At 32.4% G+C, this 23,347-nt stretch overlaps 3 protein-coding genes across 3 annotated transcripts; all 3 read right to left on the bottom strand.

The window, feature by feature from the left end:
• Positions 1–6,689: 6,689 nt before the first annotated feature.
• LOC140838590 (cytochrome P450 CYP72A219-like) lies at positions 6,690–9,151 on the bottom strand. The gene is made up of 5 exons (XM_073205017.1): positions 8,816–9,151; positions 8,515–8,735; positions 7,923–8,167; positions 7,445–7,829; positions 6,690–7,270 (listed from the first exon to the last, which is right to left on the bottom strand). The coding sequence occupies exons 1-5, from the start codon at positions 9,087–9,089 to the stop codon at positions 6,845–6,847; spliced, it is 1,551 nt and encodes a 516-aa protein (XP_073061118.1). The 5' UTR covers positions 9,090–9,151; the 3' UTR covers positions 6,690–6,844.
• Positions 9,152–14,293: 5,142 nt separating this feature from the next.
• LOC140838589 (cytochrome P450 CYP72A219-like) lies at positions 14,294–17,396 on the bottom strand. Its single transcript, XM_073205016.1, has 5 exons — positions 17,117–17,396; positions 16,535–16,755; positions 15,390–15,634; positions 14,917–15,301; positions 14,294–14,814 (listed from the first exon to the last, which is right to left on the bottom strand). The coding sequence occupies exons 1-5, from the start codon at positions 17,391–17,393 to the stop codon at positions 14,374–14,376; spliced, it is 1,569 nt and encodes a 522-aa protein (XP_073061117.1). The 5' UTR covers positions 17,394–17,396; the 3' UTR covers positions 14,294–14,373.
• A 2,784-nt stretch (positions 17,397–20,180) lies between these two features.
• Positions 20,181–22,198, bottom strand: LOC140838587 (cytochrome P450 CYP72A219-like). Its single transcript, XM_073205015.1, has 5 exons — positions 21,907–22,198; positions 21,601–21,821; positions 21,227–21,471; positions 20,765–21,149; positions 20,181–20,612 (listed from the first exon to the last, which is right to left on the bottom strand). The coding sequence occupies exons 1-5, from the start codon at positions 22,184–22,186 to the stop codon at positions 20,187–20,189; spliced, it is 1,557 nt and encodes a 518-aa protein (XP_073061116.1). The 5' UTR covers positions 22,187–22,198; the 3' UTR covers positions 20,181–20,186.
• Between the last annotated feature and the right edge of the window lie 1,149 nt (positions 22,199–23,347).

Below are 23,347 nucleotides of genomic sequence, written 5' to 3'. Positions count from 1 at the left end.
TCAATAAAGATATTTGATTGAGAGAAATATTTGTCTTTAAGTGATTTCAAACATTGTTTTTAAGTTATTTAGTCAATTTTTTTTATAAATGCTGCTAAATAAATATTACTAAATAATATGCTCAATTTGATCATTTTGTGTTCTTGCAGTGAGAGGAGATTTTTTTTACCCTAGCGTTAACATGTTTGATTGTTATATGTCTTTTGTATTGATCATGTAATTGTGTTTGCATTGTTTATGTGATTTGTTTGTTTGCACAAATAAAAGAGAAAACAAAATCAAATATCCAACAAAAACGGTTATTTTTCAATTTTTTATTGTTGAGATATTTTGTTAATTTTTAAACACATAATGCATGTTTTCTGTTTGCTTAGATTACTTAGTTTGAAGTGACTTAGAAAATATTAAAAAGATTGAAATATTTATTCGTTTTTACCTCATGTCTCATAATATCAAGAGATAACATTTTTTATTTATTGGGGCAAATGTATTTTCAAACTTCTGTCTATAAATCAATATTTAAATTTTTTACGACATTATTATATTCTCTAATCAATTTTTTTACTTAAATTGATAGAAGGCATTTTAATTTGAGTTTTTATGTTCTTGCTTATATTATTTTTGTAATATTATTTATCATGAAAATAATAGGTGAACAACAAAATTTGGTAGGTCTAAGAGTCCTCTGGTGAACGACAAATATGGATAAATTATTAAAATATATAATATCCAGTAGATTTTTGGCATGCGATTTTGCTCTAATTCAGTGATTATGCATGATTCTAAATTTTAATTATATCACAAGTTAACGCATGCTTTGTTGTTGCTAGATATATTTAGTCAATAGTCTAATATGTTTCTATGGTTTAAGAAAAATTGTGTGACTTTGTATTATATTATTACGGCTGCTTTTCTAAATGGTTTTATTATGATTTCAAGGCACCATTTTTCATGTGTTTTTTTAAAGAAGTGAAATGAATATCTATAAAACGATGACATTAATAAGGCTTCTTCTCTTTATTTGAAAAAAAATATTGGAAAATTTATACAAATTGTGAATAATATGAGTTAATATTTAATTTGAGAGTGATTTATGCTTTTTATTGCTCGTATATACTTCAATTTTTTTGTTATTGTACTAAATAAATTATTTTTAAACTTTGAGTTATAATTTTTTTTCTTATCGAGGTTGTTTGTGTTATGATTTTTTTTATTCATTTTGGTTAGTATTGTTGGCGGTAATTGATTTTTCTGATATTATATCATGTGTCTTGTTGATTATATAAAATAAGTATGAGAGTACATCAATCAAAGCCACGTATTTTGGGTCTTCTGTTCTACGAAGAGAATAGTAAATGGTTTCTGTGAATTATATAATTTCTTGGTTTTTCATACATATAATCTACGAAATGCGTCAAATTTTGAACAAAAAAGTTTTGACAAACATAGTTGATGAAAAAAAAGACATGTTAAATAAAAAAATAATGTTGTGTATTACTATGTTGGGTGCGATAATTGTCCCTGCTTGGTAGAGCGGTCGAACTGTGGTGCTTGAGCTGCTGTGCGGTTTAAAAGATTTGAGTTGCACAATTACTACTAGCTATAGCTTTTGGTAAAACGACAAGCGATCGGTCTTACAATTGGTATCAGAGCCAAGGTCACGGGTTCGATTCCCATTGATTGCAAGGAGTGCAATTATTGAGAGGAAGATTGTTGGATGCAATAATTGTCCCTGCTTGCTTGATCGGCCGAACTGTGGTGCTTGAGCTGCTGCGCGATTTAAAAGATTTGAGTTGCACCATTACTACTAGCTATAGCTTTTGGTAAAACGGCAAGCGTTCGGTCCTACATACTATGTCCTAATTTCTGTATGATATAATTCAAGCACATTTTTTTATAGATATTTGAAATTAGGTCTAATTAAATAACATGAAACATATACATATATATTAAATCATATTTAAAGCAAAACGTTAAGATCAAGAATGATTCAGATTTAAATTTCAACGAAACATAATGAAGAAGGAATTGCAGAATTGTATGTGTACGTTAAGTGTTATATAATGATTATGTTGCTACTTCATGGTTGTGCGACATATGAATGTCATATAAAATGTCAATATTTCTCAATAAAATAGTTTTTTTCAAAAAGAAAAAAATTATTCATTTAGAAAAAGAAATACATGAAAAACAAATTGTGCATAATTCTCATTCTATTTATAATGGTATGAGAACAATTCTAAAACTTTGTTGACACAATATAACATATCAATTCTGTGCATTTTATTGAGACATTGAGTCAGTTTCACTTTATTTTCTCCAATATTATCTCGATATATTTCGAGGTGATACGAGATTGTTTTTGTCTCTTTTTTTAGTCAAAGTGTCTAACTAGCTAATTTATAACATATATGATGATAGCATAGAAAAATCCTCGTCAAATAAATTCACTAAGCAAAATATTTAAATTCAAATAAAATTCAACAATATTTCATCAAATTAATTTTGACTATCATAAAATGCTCATCAAATCTAAATGGTTATATTATTAGATGAGATATTGAATAAGACAAATACTTTGACATATATTTGAATGATATCTCATATGCATATCTTAATTACAATATTCGTATCTCTTCTCAAGCTTTTTAAAATACAATAATTAATTTTGTATATCGTTCCACAAGATATAAAATATTATAAAACAAAATATAAACTCGATAGAAGAAAATTTGTTTTGTTTCAATGAATAATATAATATTATGTTCTAAACGCAACAAATAAGATTGAAACTATATCATCATCATGACATGATGTTCGCAATCATTATTTCAAAGCTTCCAAAAAATGACGATCAAGATGACTTTCTTGAATTGTGTCAAAATAAATGAGGACACAATTCTAAGATATAGCCATTTGAAAAAATTCAAGTATTTTTCTCACACTGATTGAGAAATAGTTGTTAAAAATTTATTAACCTTACAGCTATATTGTGGGGACCCAGACACTAATCATGTTCTTAATCATCATTGGGACTAATTAATCAATTATAAAACAGGGTCTAAATTTTTTTTTAAAATGTGGAACGTAGTGAAATAAAACGTATATACATCTCAGTATAAAGGTACACGTGTTGTATCACATACATTTATTCAACTAAGGTTCAACATCTAATATCAAGTGTCTAACCCTTTCTCTAATCCAAGTCCGGAGCCTCTACTCTACTCATGATCTCTCTTCATCTCTTCAACCCTGAACCTGTCCCACCTGTTGTCATGCACACTTACAAAACAAGACAACAGCCGGATAACTCCGGTGAGAATAAATCCCAGTATAAACAATGTATACATGCAATCATATAAAAACATATATAAAAGCATAATAACAAATATTCATAACATGTATCAAATCAGAAACATAACTCAATATCAAGCAATGAATCACACTCAGACTCAAACTCGACTCCAACAACGCGTCGTCTCAGACTCGACTCAACTCTAACCTAGGGATCCCGATGTCTGGATAATGATAATTATACCGAATCTCAGTCGATAGGAATGAAATCAATCCCTAAACGGTATCGATATAATTAATATATCCAGTGTCTGGGCGAAACAGCCGCAGAATTGACGACTCAGTCAAGAATTAGGCGAATCAGCCAATAGCTGGACGAATCAGCCAGGAATTAAGCGAATCAGCTAAAGTTTAGACGAATCAGTCAATAACTAGACGAATCAGCCAATAACCAGACGAATCAGTCGGTGACTAGGCAAATCAGCCTATGACTCCACGACTCAGTAGTCAATACATGCAGTGGCTATAAATCAATAGACTACAAACATCAATCTCATCAATTACAAATATCAATGTAATAAACTAAGTATGTGATTTAGGGAAACTCGAGTCAAACCTCACTCGAGTTGTGCAATCCCAACTCCACATTAATTTATACCTTTCTTTCTGATACTCTGACTCTGTCGAAGTCTCGAACTCAAAACCTGTCAATATCAATCTGGCAAGAACAATGTCGAGGAGTATAATATCAATACACCACTCGAATCAAATCTGTTCTGCTCAATACTCAACCTAATTCAATATCGATGGCATAACGGTATAATATCAATATACCCAACAATACCATATCACTCAGATATTAATTCTAATATCTCATACTAGATAATACTTCAATCCTGATATCAAATCTCAATCAACTCAACTTTAAAATCATAACAATTCCATAATCAATCCGTTTCTTAATCTGACTTCGATTCTATGATGTCTAACATGTCAAGAACATCATATACGAATTCCATTCAATTCTGACAATATCATAATTTCAAAACATATCAACGCGTAGCAAAACTTACGTCCAGTTGTAGCCTACGTCGATAGGAACTCAATACCGAAGTAGGATTCAAAATCGGACGGACGGATTTCTCCCAAAAGGCATAAGGATTTTCTGTGCCAAAGCTTCGACCCCTTTCTCTAATTCTGAGGAATAATTGCAATTCCTATATATATATATATATATATATATATATATATATATATATATATATATATATATATATATATATATATATATATATATATATATATATATATATATATATATATATATATATATCACACGTTACATGCTGAAAGAAACGTGTCTCATTCTCAAACAATTTAGGCGGCGCTCGCGCGGTAAGAAAGTACCGCTCGGGCGCGGCACTTTCTGCCCGGATGCTTGGCTTATCACGCATTGGCGCTCGGGCGGTAATATTCTACCGCTCGGGCGCCACAGGTTCTGCCCGAAAATCATATAACTCATATGTTTTAACCAATTTGGTCTCGGAGCGGTCCAACTATACTCACATCTATTCATAATCAATAAATCATCTCAGATTACGGTAATCAAATTCTTGGGCATTACATATATGTTGATAATATGATACTAAATATATAAAAATGATATCACAAATATCACAATATTTGAAGAAGGTGCAACACCATTCATTGGTTATGTTGTTGAAGAATATATAGGTTATAAATACTTTTAGTCACAAGTGAAAACTTATCACGAGTAAAAGCATTTTTTCTTAGGAGTTATAGTTGATTATTGTCAAAAGCTGAAAAAATTAACAAAAAAAAAAATAGTCGGAAAAATAAGATTATCAAATAAAAACAATATAGAAAATCGAAAAAATGTCGTGATAAAGAAGCAAACTACGAGCATGTCAGATCCCGGATAAGGATTGTAAATAACATAATAGATGTTAAAGACGATCAGATACTAGTTGAGCATATCAAAATAATTATATGTATATTATAACAAACTACGACAAAGAGCTGTTGAGTTGTCAAAATCAACCAAGAAGCATATTGGAAAGTGTGTCACATGGATAAGATACTTTCTCTGATTTTGTATATCGTCTATGGTCATGATTTTTAATTTTTTATGGCTTAGTTTGTTTCAGTTGATAAATGTTAATAACCATGTTTTAATTCATTTATATATTATTAAAATTTCGTACATATATTTTCAGTAGCTTAGTTTTTTACGTGCAACGCACGTGCATTTTTCTAGTATATTAAAATATATCGAAGTTATATTTATGATGTAGCATAGACTGACTCGGAAATATAATCAGCTTGGCTATTTTTATATCCGGCAGCAATTATATTCCCAAATCTGAACAAAATCTTTGAATAGTAGGAAAATTGAAAATTTGGATCCACCGTAAGACAATGGATTTCCACGTTGACTTGGACAAAAGTTGACTTTTTACATTGATATCCAATTATAGAGTTGGTCCAGATATTAATTTGATTTGGATAATAAAAGTGCAACCACTTACCATATTCCATAGCGAAGTTGTTATGATCGTATTAATCCAAACTTCACCCACGGCATATTTTATGCTGAATGAATTAATATTTCAATCGAAAATAAATTTGAAATTCATCAAGAAGTGATAAATTAGACGATTTGAATGCAATCAATGCATGTTAATACTATGAGAAAATTGTATTTCAGGTTAAATATATTTTGATTATCTTTTTTTTTTAAAATTTCACTTTTAGTCATGTAAATTTCAATCTAAAGGATTCATGTGTCACTACTGCACATATCGAAACTTGATCTCATCACATCAGCGTCACATCAAAAAAAATTCTAAAATTGAAAAAAAAATACAAATAAACATACTGTATTTAAGCTGAAATTTGACCGCATAAAGAACAAAAACAGCAAAAAATTAGTTTTTCCTTCATGAAGAATATTAAATATAAAATTTCCAAAGGATGTGCTGCATGCTCCATCAGGAAGGATCCTGGAAATTTGTTGAGAACGGGTTAGATAAAGCTTAGGACTCGATGCTTTGACTTCTTGGGGGGGGGGGGGGGTGGGGGGGGGGGGGTAAATTATAGTTTTTGTAAGAAAAATTACGTATGAATATTTAATGATTCATTTCCGAGAAGCCGAGGACTCAATCGCTAGATATCACTCTTGATGCAAATTAATCGTAGTTTTTTTTTATTACAACACACTCGAGGAAGAGGAATCGAATCCGAAGAAAAGAGCTAGCTAATCTTGCGGGGTGAGACCACTGACCTACAAAGCCCGTTCTCACAAATTAATCGTAGTTAGTACTTAGTAAATGCTTCATATGTGATTTTGTTCAAATGGTAGAAATTTAATGCACAATGAACTGAATTTATCTCTAATTAGTAGATGATCTTTCAGAGGCAGACCCGTGATTTTGTTCAAACGGACATCATCTTTGTATTAAAAAAGACTGCACATACAACATTAAAGTAGTGAACACAAATTCCTCCGAGCCTCGCTAAAGACGGTGTATTAAATTTTGCTTAACATCAAGTGAGCACCATGTTGAGGCTGAAGAGTTATAACTGTATGAGGCGCATGCGTATAAGACGGCGAAAGCTCGAATGAGAATCGTTGCAGAATCATGGCGAGTGCAACTTTTGCTTCTATCATGGAAAAGGTCTGTCCGACACATATTCGAGGTCCCCAGCCAAATGGGAAAAATATACCTTCGCATTTCTGGGCTTTTAACACGCCTTCACTAAATCTACAGGGCTTGAACTCCATCGCGTCGTCCCCCCAAATTTCAAGACTGTGATGTAATATAACCATTGGAACTGAAACTTGACTCCCTTTTGGCAATGTTAGTGTTCCCAGTTTGGTTTCCTCAGTCACTTTACGAGTAAGAGCAACTACTGGTGGATATAGCCTCAAAACCTCATGCAAAATCATAGTCACCTGTGCAAGAATTTCATATATATAGTCCTATTTTTGTTATTACTTCTTTTGAAAATAAACTCTCACACTCTATGTTATATATTAATCTTGTGTCATACAAAACTAACAGTTTTACTAAATCGGTTTTGAAAGATTGGACTACTTTTTCTTGAATAAAGCAAGCAGTGAACTTACGGTTTTCAGGTGATTTAACCTTTCAAAATCTGGCAATCGACTCCCAAACACTTGCAACACCTCATCTCGGGCTTTTTTCTGCCAGTCTGGATGTATACTCAGTAAAAACAATGTCCACACAAGCAATACTGAAGTGGTCTCCTGTCCAGCAAAGTAAAACAACTTGCACTCTTCCACCACTTCGTCTATGTTCATACCATAACTTTTGTTACCTTTGAGTACCATTTCTTGGTGATTCGATTCCAACAATAGTCCTAATAAGTCGTCGTTACATGCTTCCCCGGCTTTCATTGCATTAACCCTTCTATTGATCAAACCTTTTATTGAGGATTGAACTTCTCTATCTATTTCCATCATTCTCCTGTTCCTTTTGGTTGGCATAAATCTGCATATAAACGTCATAACTCACAAATGTTGTAAAGGAAACAAAAAAAAAAATTCTTGTATAACGCGCGCGCGCACACACATATTATGCTACCTCCATCCTGGAATATATATCGACCGTGAAGCCTTGATAATGAGCTCTGCCATCTCCTTCTGAAGTTCGAATACTCTTCTTCCTTCTTCATAGTTGCTGCCAAATGCAGTTTTCGATATTGCATCGCTTGATAAATTTTGTAGATAAGGCCACACATCGAGCTCACATGACTGTTCTGGAGGGAAATGGCTCTCCCATTTTTCCATAACTTCTTCACAACTTGAAATGAAAGCAGGTATCATCATCTGCACAAAACCAAAACAGTATAGGCTGTATTTTGTTGAAAGTAAAGCCCTGGTATTACATGATTACGTAGTTGAGAAATTAAACCATTTAGTCCCAATTCAGACTATTATAAGGTTCACGTGTACTATATGCTGTCATAACTTGGTCAACAAAATTCAACCCACATAAAATGAATTTATTATTTATTGGAGTAGGACTCTAAACATGTGTAAGACTATAAGTCAAGCTCCATTCATATTGAATCCGATTAACATCCACAAGTCATAAATCTAACTCAGATCACAATAAGTTCGGCTCAACTCGATCTTCGATCGGTCGGAGCTATATACAAGGCAAGAAATATAACCTTTAATTTGTCGAGATGGAAAGCCGGGTTGATGATTTTTCTGTGTTTAGCCCATTTTTCTGTTTCATAGCTCACCACTCCCTGAGCAAGCAGTTTGGTGAGTGGATTCGGGCTTTGCGGCTTCTGGTAGATATGATACTTGGCCATCACCTCCTTTATGAGTTCAGGCTCAGTGATCATAACTGTGGGGACTGGACCGACCCAAAAGAACGAACTTTTTCCTAAAGTTCACCATATACATTCAGGACATGATCATTTTATGTATTGTAACATTAAAATCAAATCACACAAAATTTGGTACCATATTTCTTGATGGTTTCGATGAAGAAGGCTATGATCCTGGGCTTGATGTCATCGTGGAGATTGATGGGCTTGGATTTGGCCTCTCGAATCATCTTCACCAATTCTTTCAAGTCTCCATAGATGAAGCGATAGGAGTTTCCTTTAAGACCTTGCTGCCTCAACAATTTCTCCAGCCGTTTAGGCCTAATCAGAGTTATACTCGCCACCCTCCATGCGCAGAATAGCACCACTACGGCACAGCAAACAGAAAAGATGAAGTAGAGAGCCGCCATGTTTGATTGCGTCCACCGATTGGAGGGTGCTCTCCGTCGTTTTATAGTCTTATTATTTTACGTGTGGGTTAATTTGATTTAACATGATAAATTGATTCAAGTTAATAATGAAAATCAAATTGACACGTTAACATATAGATTTTTTAATCTTAGAGTAGGTCTTTTGTGAGACGGTCTCACGAATTTTTATTTGTGAGACGGGTCAACCCTACCGATATTCACGATAAAAAATAATACTCTTAACATAAAAAATAATATTTTTTCATGAATGATCCAAATAAGAGATCCGTCTCACAAAATACGACCCGTAAAACCGTCACACACAAATTGTTGCCCTAGTTCTAATTTTATTCATTACATCCTAACCTATTTTTTTTTTTAATCACCACTTATCAGTACATAATTGTGTCTCGAAGTAAACGGAGTGCATAAAAATTAAATTAGACAACCTCGTAAAACAACAACAAGAAGACATACTACCGGGACGTACCTTAATTGGCGACATGTCTCTCTGTCAGCAAATATATGGCGAATTTGGTGAAACAAAAAAAAGAGACAAGAACTAAGAACAAACTAGGTTATAAGATCGATAAAATCCTCTATGATTTGCCGTCCATAACGTATAATCGAGAAAGATTTTTATATGCTACACTCGGGCTAATTTTCTTCTTGTTATGTGATTAAATTTTAGTTTTGAATCATATCATGTCAACTTTTATTAAAATATGAAAGATTTATGTGATCTAATAATATTGACATATGAAAAGAATTAATCGAATAAAATATAGACTAATTCTTCGAGATAAGTTCATACATTGGTGGAGATTCATTTCGTTATTAGTTTAAATAAATAAAGTTATGACAGCATTTGAGGTTCAAGAACACAAGAGTTTGTCCGGAAAAAAATAACAAAATTGTTGTGATATCATTGTTCGACCATTTACTATGTGTTTAATTGTAAAAACATTATACACACACAAATATATATATGTGTACATACTAAATACATACATCTATATTTCTATATTAAGTGTGAGGGCCTTATAATAACTACCATTGAGGACACCAAAATATTTAATTTCATAATTACCCTTCTTACTCAACTAAAAACCTTTTCAAATCACTTCATATTTTAAATATAAAAAAATTAAAACAAAACTTCCCTTTTAAATCGAACAACTTTTCTAAATCGAAAATAATTTCGTGTTAATTATTTAGTATTATTTAATCAAATTTAAAATAATAATAACACATGCAATGTATGTGCATCTTTTATTAGTATATATTATACTTTAGAGGCAGTGGTGTTTTAACATAAATTTGAATTCATATTTCTCTTGTACTGGGAAGAAATTCTTACTACTATATATATCATAGTTGTTTGTGAGATATCTTTTGTATATGTTGTGAAAGGGAAAATAAAATTTTTATACACTAATTTGTCATATTTTAAGCTCTACTTCGTTAATTTTTCAAAGTTTGGTTCTGGTATATTAATTTTTACTTTTTGGTTATTTTGGTCAAATTTTCGAATTAGGAAAACATAAAATTTTGGTCATATACGTTTTTTTTTTTAATTTTGTGATCTATGTTATCCAATTCCAATATTAGTAATTTATTTTTCGATTTTTTATAATTTTAAATATTTTAGTCGGAACAGTGCAAATGTCATCATATCACATTTACGTGGTCACATGTCAAACATGAATGTGAGTGGCTGAGAAATGAATCAAAAATTCAAAGTAGTAAAAGTCAGCATAACCTTTATGATTAAGATAAAATTTGTGAGGCCCATATCGATATTTTGTCTAGGGGGAGAACCGGAGAACTATGGCTCAATGGTTGGTTTATTAAAGAGCAAGTTGATGAAAAATTTTCAATCAAAATATTTTTTTGGGTTCATTTTCTACTCACAAAATTGTGGCACTATGTCATACAAAATGTGATATACTTCATGTGGAAATGTGGTACTAAAAAAGTACCCAAGAACTGAACACAAAAAAAATCGACGGCTGAGGACTGAAGACCAATTTCCCGTTTATTATATGTAGCTTGGGGAAATATATTATATGTATATTATAATATTTTACTTTAAAAAGTTTAACGGGTGATATTTGTTATGATTCAAGCAAGATATTGATCGCACACACGCATTGGTTATCTGTAAACACAACAGAAGGAAGATCAAAGAATAAAGAACACAATACGCAATTTACGTGGTTCGGCTAAATCAATTAGCCTACGTCCACGGGAGAAACAACCTTCTTTATTACTCAATTCACAAGCTCTTATCAGCAGTACAGTATACAACTCTCTTGGATTATCAGTACAAGATTTAAGCCAATACTCTCTAATCAAGCCTCCATTGTATTTCCCTGTACTCTCTTCTCGCTTGTTCTTGATGGAGAAAGTTATTCGTATTTCTTCCCACAATGAATGAGAAGAATATATATATATATATATATGCCTTCTTCTCTTCTTTGTGACTTCCTTCCTAACTGCCACTTATATTAGTTAGCCCGTTGCAACTGTCCCTAGCTTCTTCAGATTCCTAGTTGTTGCGTCCAGCCACCTAGCAGCTTTGGAAGGCACCCTTTATAACAATCTCCACCTTGACTTCCAAAGTCAGGCTGTCCTCCAGTATCCTCTGAGTTATTCTGGATCCACAACACTTACTAGGTTCAAGCAGTGCTTAAACTTAGCTTGTGGTAATGCCTTTGTCATCATATCAGCCGGGTTCTCATGTGTTGAGATCTTCTCCACCTTAACTTGGCCCTTGGTTGTAATATCTCTAACAAAATGCAGTTTTATATCAATGTGTTTACACCTCTCATGGAACACTTGGTGTTTTGTAAGATGTATTGCTCCTTGATTATCACAGTGGACTGATACACATTGTTGAGTAACCCCAAATTCTTGTAGTATGCCTTTAAGCCATAATGCCTCTTTTACTCCTTCAGTAAGAGCTACATATTCAGCTTCGGTTGTTGACAATGCTACAATCGGTTGAAGGGAAGCTTTCCAGCTAACAGCAGTCCCATATAGCGTGAAGATGAACCCAGTGAGAGATTTCCTTGTGTCTACATTTCCAGCATAATCCGAGTCTACGAAACCTGTCAGTGGTTGATTTTCATCTTCCTGTTTTCTGAACTTTAACCCAAGGTTTGAGGCCCCTTTAAATACCTCATAGTCCACTTTAGTGCCTCCCAGTGTAGCTCACCTGGATTTGACATGAATCTTGATTCCACACTCATGGCATATGCAAGATCTGGCCTGCTGCACACCATGCTATACATGATGCTACCTACTCCATTTGCATATGGTCTGTTCTTCATGTTTTCTTTTTCCAGTTCGCTGGTAGGCGAGTGCTTGTTAGATAGTTTGAAATGTTGCCCTATTGGGGTGTTAACTTGTTTAGAGTCAGACATCTTTGCTCTTTGAAGTACTTTTCTGATATACTGTCCTTGAGTTAGGAACAGGGTCCTTGCCCTCCTGTCCCTCTTAATATCCATTCCAAGTATCTTTCTTGCTTCACCTAGTTCCTTCATTTCAAACTCAGAGCTTAGCTTTCCTTTGAGTTCTTCCAGGTCACTTTTGTTTTCACCTGCTACTAGCATGTCATCGACATATAGAAGTAAGAAGATCTTAGCTTGCTTGTTGTCGTTTCTCAGGTATACACAGCTATCAAAATTACTTCTCACGAATTGGATATTAGTCATGAATTCATCGAACCTCTTATACCATTGTCTAGGACTTTGTTTTAGGGCCATAAAGAGATTTCTTCAATAAACACACTTTATTTTTGTTTCCATGGGTTATGAACCCCTCGGGTTGATCCATGTATATGGTTTCTTCCAAGTTTCCATGGAGGAATGCTGTCTTAACATCTAGTTGTTCCAGCTCCATATCCAATTGAGTGACTAAGGCAAGTAATATTCTGATTGATGCATGTTTCACAACAGGAGAATAAATTTCATTGTAGTCAATACCTTCGACTTGAGTGTATCCTTTCGCGACTAATCTCGCTTTGTATTTCACTTCTCTCCCTGTTGTTCCTGACTCTTTTATTTTGTATATCCACTTACATCCTACCACTCTCTGCCTTTTCGGTTTTGGGACCAGTTCCCACGTATTGTTCTTGCTTAAAGAGCTCATTTCCTCATTCATGGCTTCAAGCCATTTTCTTTTCTGCTCACACTCCATGGCTTCTTTGTAGGAGTTTGGTTCCGAGGATTCAATATGTTCAGCTATGTTTAAGGCATATGAAACTATATCTGCTTGACCATATCGTTGGGGTGGTTTAATTTCTCTCCTTTCTCTGTCTCGAGAGAGCATATATGAGCCTATGTCATTCCCACTTATTCTTTCATTATCATTCTGCTCCATGTCTTTATCAGTATCAGGGGACTCTTGTCTCCCTTGGTGATTATCCTCACGTTTCTCCACCTCAACCTGTATACTCTTATTCCTTGACTGATGTGATGTGATCTTGTTTTGAGTATATCCTAGCTTGTAAAAAAATATGCAAATTACATGACTTAAAAACAAATACAATGTTAACAAAAAAAAAAAAAATACAAAGTCACTGTTAACGGAAACAAAAATAGAAAAAAGTGCATATTAAAGGACCAACACACAATTATCCCCAAAAGAAACATATATGCCAAAATTATAATTTTTCCAATTAAAAAAATAACAAATCCCTATGTATATTTTACGTTCATTAAGTCAAAAATTTGTATGAGATTGTCGCACGGATCGTATTTTATGAGACATATCTCTTATTTGGGTCATCCATGAAATTTTTTTACTTTTTATTCTAAGGATGTGTTTGGTTGAATGGATTAAATAAGTATAGACTAATAGTCAAATATTTATCGTTAAAATTTTAAGTTGTTTTAATAATCATTTTGACCCGATTTAAGATCCAATTTTATGGATAACTATTTGATTAATAAAATTGGATCTTAAACCGGGTCAAAATGATTATTAAAACATCTTAAAATTTTAGCGATAAATATTTGACTATTAATCTATCTTTATTTAATCCACTCAACCAAACACACCCTTAGAGTGAATATATGTATGTTTGACTTGTCTCACAGATAAAGATTCATAAGACCGTCTCATTAATTGCACCACGTATCATTTTCCAAGCAGAAGATCTTTGCTAATATATATATTACACGGACAGACTCATGATTCTGTTCAAATGGACAAAAAATTCATGTGTATTTTTAGTTAAAGCTTGCACATACAATTTTGATCGATCGGGTCTGCCTCGCTAAGCATCATACTCTAAAATTTTGCTTAAAATCAAGTGAGCACCATGTTGAGGTTGAAGTGTTATAACCTTGTGAGGCGCATGCGTATAAGATGGTGAAAGCTCGAAGGAGAAGCGTTGCAGAATCATGGCCAGTGCCACTTTTGTTTCTATCATTGCAAATGTTTGTCCCACACATATTCGAGGTCCCCAGCTGAATGGGAAAAATATACCTTGGCATTTCTGCGCTTTCGATACGCCTTCACTGAATCTATCCGGCTTGAACTCCATTGCGTCGTCCCCCCAAATTTCAAAACTTTGATGTAATATAACCGTTGGAAGTGAGACATGGGTCCCTTTTGGCAATGTTATTGTTCCCAGTTTGGTATCCTCGATTGCTCTACGAGTAAGAACGGGTAACGGTGGATATAGCCTCAAAACCTCGTGCAAAATCATAGTCACCTGTGGAAGGATTTCATGCAGTCCTTTTCTTATAATTTCTTGTTTTGAAATCAAATTTGAATGATTGACATTATTGATTAATAAATCAGACAATCTACTTACGATTTTCAGGTGATTTAACCCATCAAAATCTGGTAGTCGACTTCCAAACACTTGCAAAACCTCATGTCGAGCTTTTTTCTGCCAGTCCGGATGTATGCTCAACAAAAACAATGTCCACGCAAGCAACGCAGAAGTGGTCTCCTGTCCAGCAAAGTAAAACAGCTTGCACTCTTCCACGACTTCGTCTATGTTCATACCGTAACTCTTGTTCCCTTTGAGTACCATTTCTTGGTAATTCGATTCCAACAATAGTCCTAATAGATCGTCGTTATACGCTTCCCCAGATTTCATGGCATTAACCCTTCTATTGACCAAACCCTTTATTGAGGATCTAACTTCTCTATCTATTTCCTTCATTGTCTTGTTCCTTTTGGTTGGCACAAATCTGCACATTAATTAGAAAGTCATAACTCAAAAATCCTGCAAATTAAAGTGCCAAAAATCCTTTCACTACATGATGTATTACATATTACCTCCATCCTGGTATGTATATTGACTGAGAAGCCTTGATAACGAGCTGTGCCAGCTCCCTCTGAAGTTCAAATATTTTTCTTCCTTCTTCATAGTTGCTGCCAAATGCAGTTCTCGATATTGCATCACTAGATAAATTTTGTAGATAAGGCCACACATCGAGCTCACATGGCTGCTCTAAGGAGACATGGCTCTCCCATTGTTCCATAACTTCTTCACAACTTGAAATGAAAGCAGGTATCATGATCTACACAAAACCAAACCCGAATTTTTATACTAGTTTTTCAAAGCTCTGCTTTTAGCAGCTTTATTATATGAGGACCCTCCTCCAAGTAGATCGTGGGACTCATGCTCGAGATCACCCGTAGATCATATTTATATATTCTTGGTGGGATCTTATTCTTAGGAAACACACAGGGCAAAGGGTATTAGTAGGACATGTCTATTTGTAATTTTAGTTTTTGCGTTGTTAACATTGATTTTTAGTCTCATATTTTTTTTTTAACTTTTTGACAATTTTATTATCTTTCATTGATAGTGTTGATGCGACGCTGCGAATAAAAAAGTCCCGTCGACAATAAAAAGATCAAATTTGCATAAAAGCAAATTACTATTGAAATATGGCAATATATTATCAAAATGACAAAAAGAAAAATATTTGAGAGCAAAATCCAAATTTACCAATAATGAAAACAATACATGACAATATAATTAATTTCAAGATCAATAAATTTGGAATGATTAATTTGAAGTTGTGAAATATAAATCTATATTTTAATTATTTGGACAACCCTTCTCACTACTTAATTGGATAATTTTGAATTACCCCATGTCAATATATGATAAGCTAAGGAGACTGCATGCATGCATGCATGCATGTTTGACAAAAGAGTACGCTTTAACTATGAGAATGAAATCATTTGTCGTATATATTACTCATTGTTATTATTTTATTACTCTTTTATTTCGAGCAATAACACTGCATCACGATATAAGTAGAGAAATTAAACCATTTAATCCGAATTCAAGCTCTATTCATATTGAATTCGATTAACAATGACAGATGAATTCAACTCTGCATGGACTTATGTTAGGCTCAACTCGATTTTCGATCGGTCGGAGCTATATTTAAGGCAAGAAATATAACCTTTAATTTGTCGAGATGGAAAGCCGGGTTGATGATTTTTCTGTGTTTTGCCCATTTATCAGTTTCATAGCTCAACAATCCCCGAGCAAGCAGTTTGGTGAGTGGATTCGGGCTTTGTTGCTTCTGGAAGATATGATACTTGGTCATCACCTCCTTTACGAGCTCAGGCTCAGTGACGATAACTGTGGGGACCGGACCAGCCCAAAAGAACGAACTTTTTCCTACAGTTTACCATTTTCAGGCATGATTTATGTAAGAAAAATTATTTGTTTTTCCTATTAACTTGTAGTTTTAGTCTATTTAACTTTCAAAACTTGGTTTTGAAGCACGAACTTTTAATTTTCGATTATTTTGATCCTAAATATTTTTTATGTGCCCGTCTGACAAGTTAAAATATTTCGATGTCATGTAAGTATTTTCAATATCACGTCAGTATTTTTTGTTGCCACATTAGTAATTAGACCAAAGTAACCGAAAATTAACAATTATCGTTGATAGACCAAAATACAAAATTGAACAAGTCATTCAACCAAAAATCTATATTTATGAAACAATAAAATCAAATCACACAAAGTTTGGTACCATATTTCTTGATGGTTTCGATGTAGAAGGCTATGACTCTGGGCTTGATGTCATCATGGAGATTGAGGGGCTTGGATTTGGCTTCTTGAATGACCTTCACCATTGCTTTCAAGTCTCCATAGATGAAGCGATAGGAGTTTCCTTTGAGGCCTTGCAGCCTCAACAATTTCTCTTGCCGTTTAGGTCTGATCCAAGTTATATTCACCACTCTCCATACATAGAATAACAGCAGTACTAAGGCACAACAGACAGAAAGGATCAAGTACAGAACCGCCATCTAAACAGTGTAGTGACTAATTTCATCAATGGAAGGGTTCTCTTCCTCGTTTTATAGCATTCTTTAATAATCAAGTACACACAATATATTGATTTGATATTATAATAATCGTTGAATGACTAAATCAGATATTATATTCATTTGAGTAATATACATCATGCTTCAATACAATTTGTAATCTGATTTAGTAAAATAATAAATTCTCGTCAAAATGAAAAAGAAATAAAAAAGATAAAGATATGTTACGAATATCGAAATAAGTGTATTTCAATAAATGATTTAAATTTTAAATTTTATGCGATTTTTATTGATATTTTTTTATTATTAAGATTTCTATATTTTTCTTAAAAAAATTCAAATGTGAATTGAAAACATAAACTTCAATTATTATTTGTATTGATTATATCAATTCGTTCAAATTTGAATTTAATTTATTTTTTTATACAAATTCAAATTTAATTTATGAGTTATAAGTTTTTTTATTTTTTATTCAAATTGAAACTGAATTCAATTGAAAACACAAACAAATTTAAAATTTAGCATTTATTATATCAATTCATTTAATTTGAGATATGATTTTGTATTACAATAATATATTTAGTTGTTATTATTAACTCTATAAATAATTCAGTCTAATTTCTGCATCATGTTCAGACAATCAATTTTCAATCATAATAAAAATGAAAAAATGAATGCAATGTTCAGTATCGCCCGTGAGTTAAATCATTCAAAAATACATTTGACGTTTAAATTCTGATTAGTTCGTTGATTCGATCTACATGCATAGAAAATAGATACTAATTAAATGTTAATTCTTTTCAATTTATTTTAAAATTCAAATTTAAATTTGATGTTTTTTGAAAATATAAACTATATTTAAGTATCTGTATTAAATTTATCATTCTATTTAATTTCAATTATGAAGTTGTTTGTTACTTTCATATATTTTATGTTTATATTTAGTAATCTCTATCATACTAAATAAAATATAAAAGCTTATATATAATATTACGTATTTCAACTTTTTAAAAAAGTGTCCGTAAATTGTTGTTATCATTATGTATCTTAATAGAAATTTAATATAAATATTTTTAACATATATGTCCAAAAAATAACGACATTTTTAATCAAAATTTATTCATAATAAATGACAAAAAAATTGAATTTTTGAAAATATTTATTTATTGTTTAAATTTTTGATAAACAAAATAATTTATGATTTTTAAAATATTTTTTCTATTTTCTATTAATAGTAATTTTACTTAACCAAGATAAATAAGTCAGTTTAACGATAAAATATTGTTATCATCATTAGAGTATTATCTAAAATGACATAAATATTTTAACATAATAGTTTTTTTTATAATAGTATTTAAAATTTAAAAATATTCATTATATTATATTAATAATTTCAAATAATTATTCAAACTCTAATGCTTACTAATTTTAATAATTAATTACATAAAATAGTACTTCGTACATCGAACGAGTGAAATACTAGTTTAATTATAAAAATCCGGTTAAGATAATATGTTGGTTTAGTTTTATTATAATATTTAAATTTTAATAATTCATTTAGTCGAGTACAAATCAGTTTAACGTAATTTGTTGATTGAATTTAGTCAATAATTAAGTTTGATTATTTTCATTGAATTGATTATTCATAATTGTATGAGTTTATTTAGTAATAATTGATCAAGAATTTTCCATTTTATTGTGTTATATTTTATCACTATATATGTTTTCTTAAAAAAATGATACATGCACCATATTTTGTGCGAATGCAAGTTTTATCATCATACAAAAAATGTACGTGACACTGACACAGAGAGACCGACAAGAATTAAGAACAAATATTGGTAATATTGCACGTGTCAATCTATCCATTTACAATCTTGTAATATATATATATATATATATATATATATAGTAATCATAATCAAGTCATATTAACACAAGATATTGATTTAGTTTTATTATAAAAATCAGATTAACGCAGAGTTTTGATTTGATTTGATAATAATATTTAAATTTGGCAGTTTCAATTTATAGATATAAATTAATTGTATTTGATCACGAGTTTAGTAAAAAAAGGTTTGCTTATTTTCATTTAATTGTTTATTTATAATTGGATTGGTTTATATGAGTTTTTTTTATTAATAATTAAGAATAATATTTCCGTTTAATTGATGTTATCGTTTACCACTACATTTTCTTAAAAATTTGACAAGCATACAAAATTTTAAAGGAAAAAAAAACAGCCAAAGATAAAAATTAACACCCCTTTTTTATATTTAAACTCCATAAAATTAATTTAATTTCATAACCTCGTAAAACAAAAATATTAAGATAACGTTCAAGCTAGCCAAGGAAATTTAATTGTGATATATAAAATTAGGCAACAACTTGTGTGAGACGGTCTCACGGGTCGTATTTGTGAGACGAATCTCTTATTTGTGTCACCCATAAAAAAGTATTACTTTTTATGCTAAGAGTATTACTTTTTATTATGAATATAGATAGAGTTGACCCGTCTCACGGATTATCACATGTGAGACGGTCTCACATAAGATTCACTCGTAAAATTAATATGTATATTTGTCAGCAAATGAATGGCGAATTTGGAGAAATAAAAGAAACACACAAGAATTATTAAAAACAAAAATTGGTTATAAGGGCTCAAATTTAACCACACATATATGAGGTCCACTAATTTTTTTAAATCATATATGTGTGTAAATCTTGTTCATCCAAACTATGTGGGCAGTGCCGACCTCGCTAAAGATCATGTTACTAAATTTTGCTTAAAATCAAGTGAGCACCATGCTCAGGTTGAAGAACGATAACACTATGAGGCGCATGCGTATAAGACGGGGAAAGCTCGAAGGAGAAGCGTTGCAGAATCATGGAGAGTGCCACTTTTGCTTCTATCATCGCAAAGGTTTGTCCGACGCATATTCGAGGTCCCCAGCCAAATGGGAAAAATAAACCTTGGCATTTCTGCGCTTTTGATACGCCTTCACTGAATCTATCGGGCTTGAACTCCATCGCGTCGTCCCCCCAGATTTCACGACTGTGATGTAATATAACCGTTGGAAGTGAAACTTGAGTCCCTTTTGGCAATGTTAGTGTTCCCAGTTTGGTTTCCTCAGTCACTTTCCGAGAAAGAACGACTGCTGGTGGATGTAGCCTCAAAACCTCGTGCAAAATCATAGTCACCTGTGCCAGGATTTCGTACAGTCATTTTTTTTATAATTTTTTTTTTGAATTCAAACACGCAAGCTAGTCAAAAGATAATTAATAGTTTTAGTTCCGATCAATTAAAATTGAAAGATTGGACAATTGATTAATGAATCAAGCAATTTACTTACGGTTTTTAGGTGATTTAACCCATCAAAATCTGGTACTCGACTCCCAAAAACTTGCAAAACCTCATCGCGGGCTTTTTTCTGCCAGTCTGGATGTATACTCAACAAAAACAACGTCCACACAAGCAACACAGAAGTGGTCTCTTGTCCAGCAAAGTAAAACAGCTTGCACTCTTCCACGACTTCGTCTATGTTCATACCAAAACTCTTGTTCCCTTTAAGTACAATTTCTTGGTTATTCGATTCCAACAATAGTCCTAATAAATCGTCGCTACGTACTTCCCCGGATTTCATGGCATTAACCCTTCTATTGATCAAAGCCTTTATCGAGGATTGAACTTCTCTACCTATTTCCTTCATTCTTTTGTTCCTTTTGGTTGGCACGAATCTGCACATTAACAAGTCATAACTAAAAAATGCTGCTAAAGAACCAAAATCGTATCATCGTACAATAGGTTGCATTACCTCCATCCTGGTATGTATGTTGACTGTAAAGCCTCGACAACAAGCTCTGCTAGCTCCCTCTGAAGTTCGAATACTCTTCTTCCTTCTTCATAGTTGCTGCCAAATGCAGTTTTCGATATTGCATCACGTGATAAATTTTGTAGATGAGGCCACACATTGAGCTCACATGGCTGCTCTGGGGTGACACGGCTCTCCCATATTTCCATCACTTCTTCACAACTTGAAATGAAAGCAGGTATCATGATCTGCACAAACCATATTAGAATTTTTATTGTACATTTTCAAGTGGATCACAATTTACATAACCAAAAATGCAAATTCATGGATTGGTCGGAGCTATATATATATATATATATAATGGCAAGAAATATGACCTTTAATTTGTCGAGGTGGAAAGCGGGGTTGATGATTTTTCTGTGTTTAGCCCATTTATCTGTTTCATAGTTCACCACTCCCCGAGCAAGCAGTTTGGTGAGTGGATTCGGGCTATGCTGCTTCTGGTAGATATGATACTTGGTCATCACCTCCTTTATCAGCTCAGGCTCGGTGACGATTACTGTGGGGACTCGACCATCCCAAAAGAATGAACTTTTTCCTAAAGTTTACCATATATATATTCAGGACATGATTATTTATGTACTGAAACATTGAAATCAAATCACACAAAATTTGGTAGGTACCGTATTTCTTGATGGTTTCGATGTGGAAGGCTATGACTCTGGGCTTGATGTCATCACGGGGATTGATGGGATTGGATTTGGCTTCTTGAATAACCTTCCTCAATTCTTTCAAGTCTCCATAGACGAAGCGATAGGAGTTTCCTTTGAGGCCTTGCTGCCTCAACAATTTCTCCAGCCGTTTAGGCCTAATCAAAGCTGCCTTCACCACTCTCCATGCATAGAATAGCAGCAGCAGCAGTAAGGCACAACAAACAGAAATGTTCAAGTGCAGAATCTCCATCTAGTCTTGTAGTGTTCATCGATCGAAAGGTGCTCTTCCTCTTTTTATAGCATAATTTAACCTGTGCATGCGTAAATTTGGTGAATCACAGATTACACAATATATTCATTCTCTTTGGTTAATCAGATTACGCCTTATATTGATTCAAATTGACTCGGTGTGTGAATGTGTTTGCTGCATATTCTAGAAGGTCATATTTCTTTCGGGCCTGTTGTTGGAAGCTGTTTATGTGAAGTGGGCTCTAATTCTATTTGTTATTGGGCCAGATCCACTGTATATTAATCCAGTCCTTAAATTTCTGGACCATTTGCTTTTTCCATGGAAATATGTCAGTCATGAACGAAATTCGTTGCTTTAATTGTTAATTATAACAATCAGTTCTTTTGATTAATTTAATAATAACATTTAAATTTGAATAATGCATTTAATGGATGTGTTCGGATTGGGTTGAAGCAAAGACACAACAAGAATTTCTCAACCCGAACATGAACACGAACCAACTCGACCCAACCCTTCAACCCGATTTGATTTTTATCATTTATTATGTTATTATTTAACAAAAGAATAAAATAAAATTATAAAAATCCAAAACAAAATTAAAATAGTTTAATTTAAACACATGATAATAATTTTTTTTAATCTAATAATGATAATTATGCTTCATGTATTTAAATATTTAAATTTAGTAGTTAAATTTTTTATAAATGATTAATTACTCCAAAAATAATAATTGTTTAGAAAATTCAAATATTTCACATAATAAATATTATTTGTGTAATTTTTTAAAATTTATGATATTAATATACAAAAAAGATCTATAAACATAAAAAAAAAAGTAACTTAATTATTTCAAGTTCCATTTCTCAATCTTTTTACAGTTTTTTGCACTGATCAAATATTGAAACAAGCGTATGATATAAAAATTAAAAAAATTGAAAGCTATTTATAAACCTTAATGTAAAATTTTCAATTAAATTACTTTTTAATGTATGTATCATTAGAATAACATTATAATTATCAATAATATACGATAACATTATTAATTTGATTTCTCGGATCAGTCAATCAGGTCTACCTAAACTCGACATGTTTTTTCTGGTTCATATTCGAGTCTAACCTGGACCTGAAAACCCCGATCCGAACCTGAATTTTTTCGAGTTG

This window comes from Primulina eburnea, chromosome 8 (genome assembly GCF_022965805.1).
Source record: "Primulina eburnea isolate SZY01 chromosome 8, ASM2296580v1, whole genome shotgun sequence".
NCBI lineage: Eukaryota > Viridiplantae > Streptophyta > Magnoliopsida > Lamiales > Gesneriaceae > Primulina > Primulina eburnea.
The sequence above is the reverse complement of the archived record's forward strand: the minus strand, read 5'-3'. Positions and strand labels throughout refer to the sequence as shown.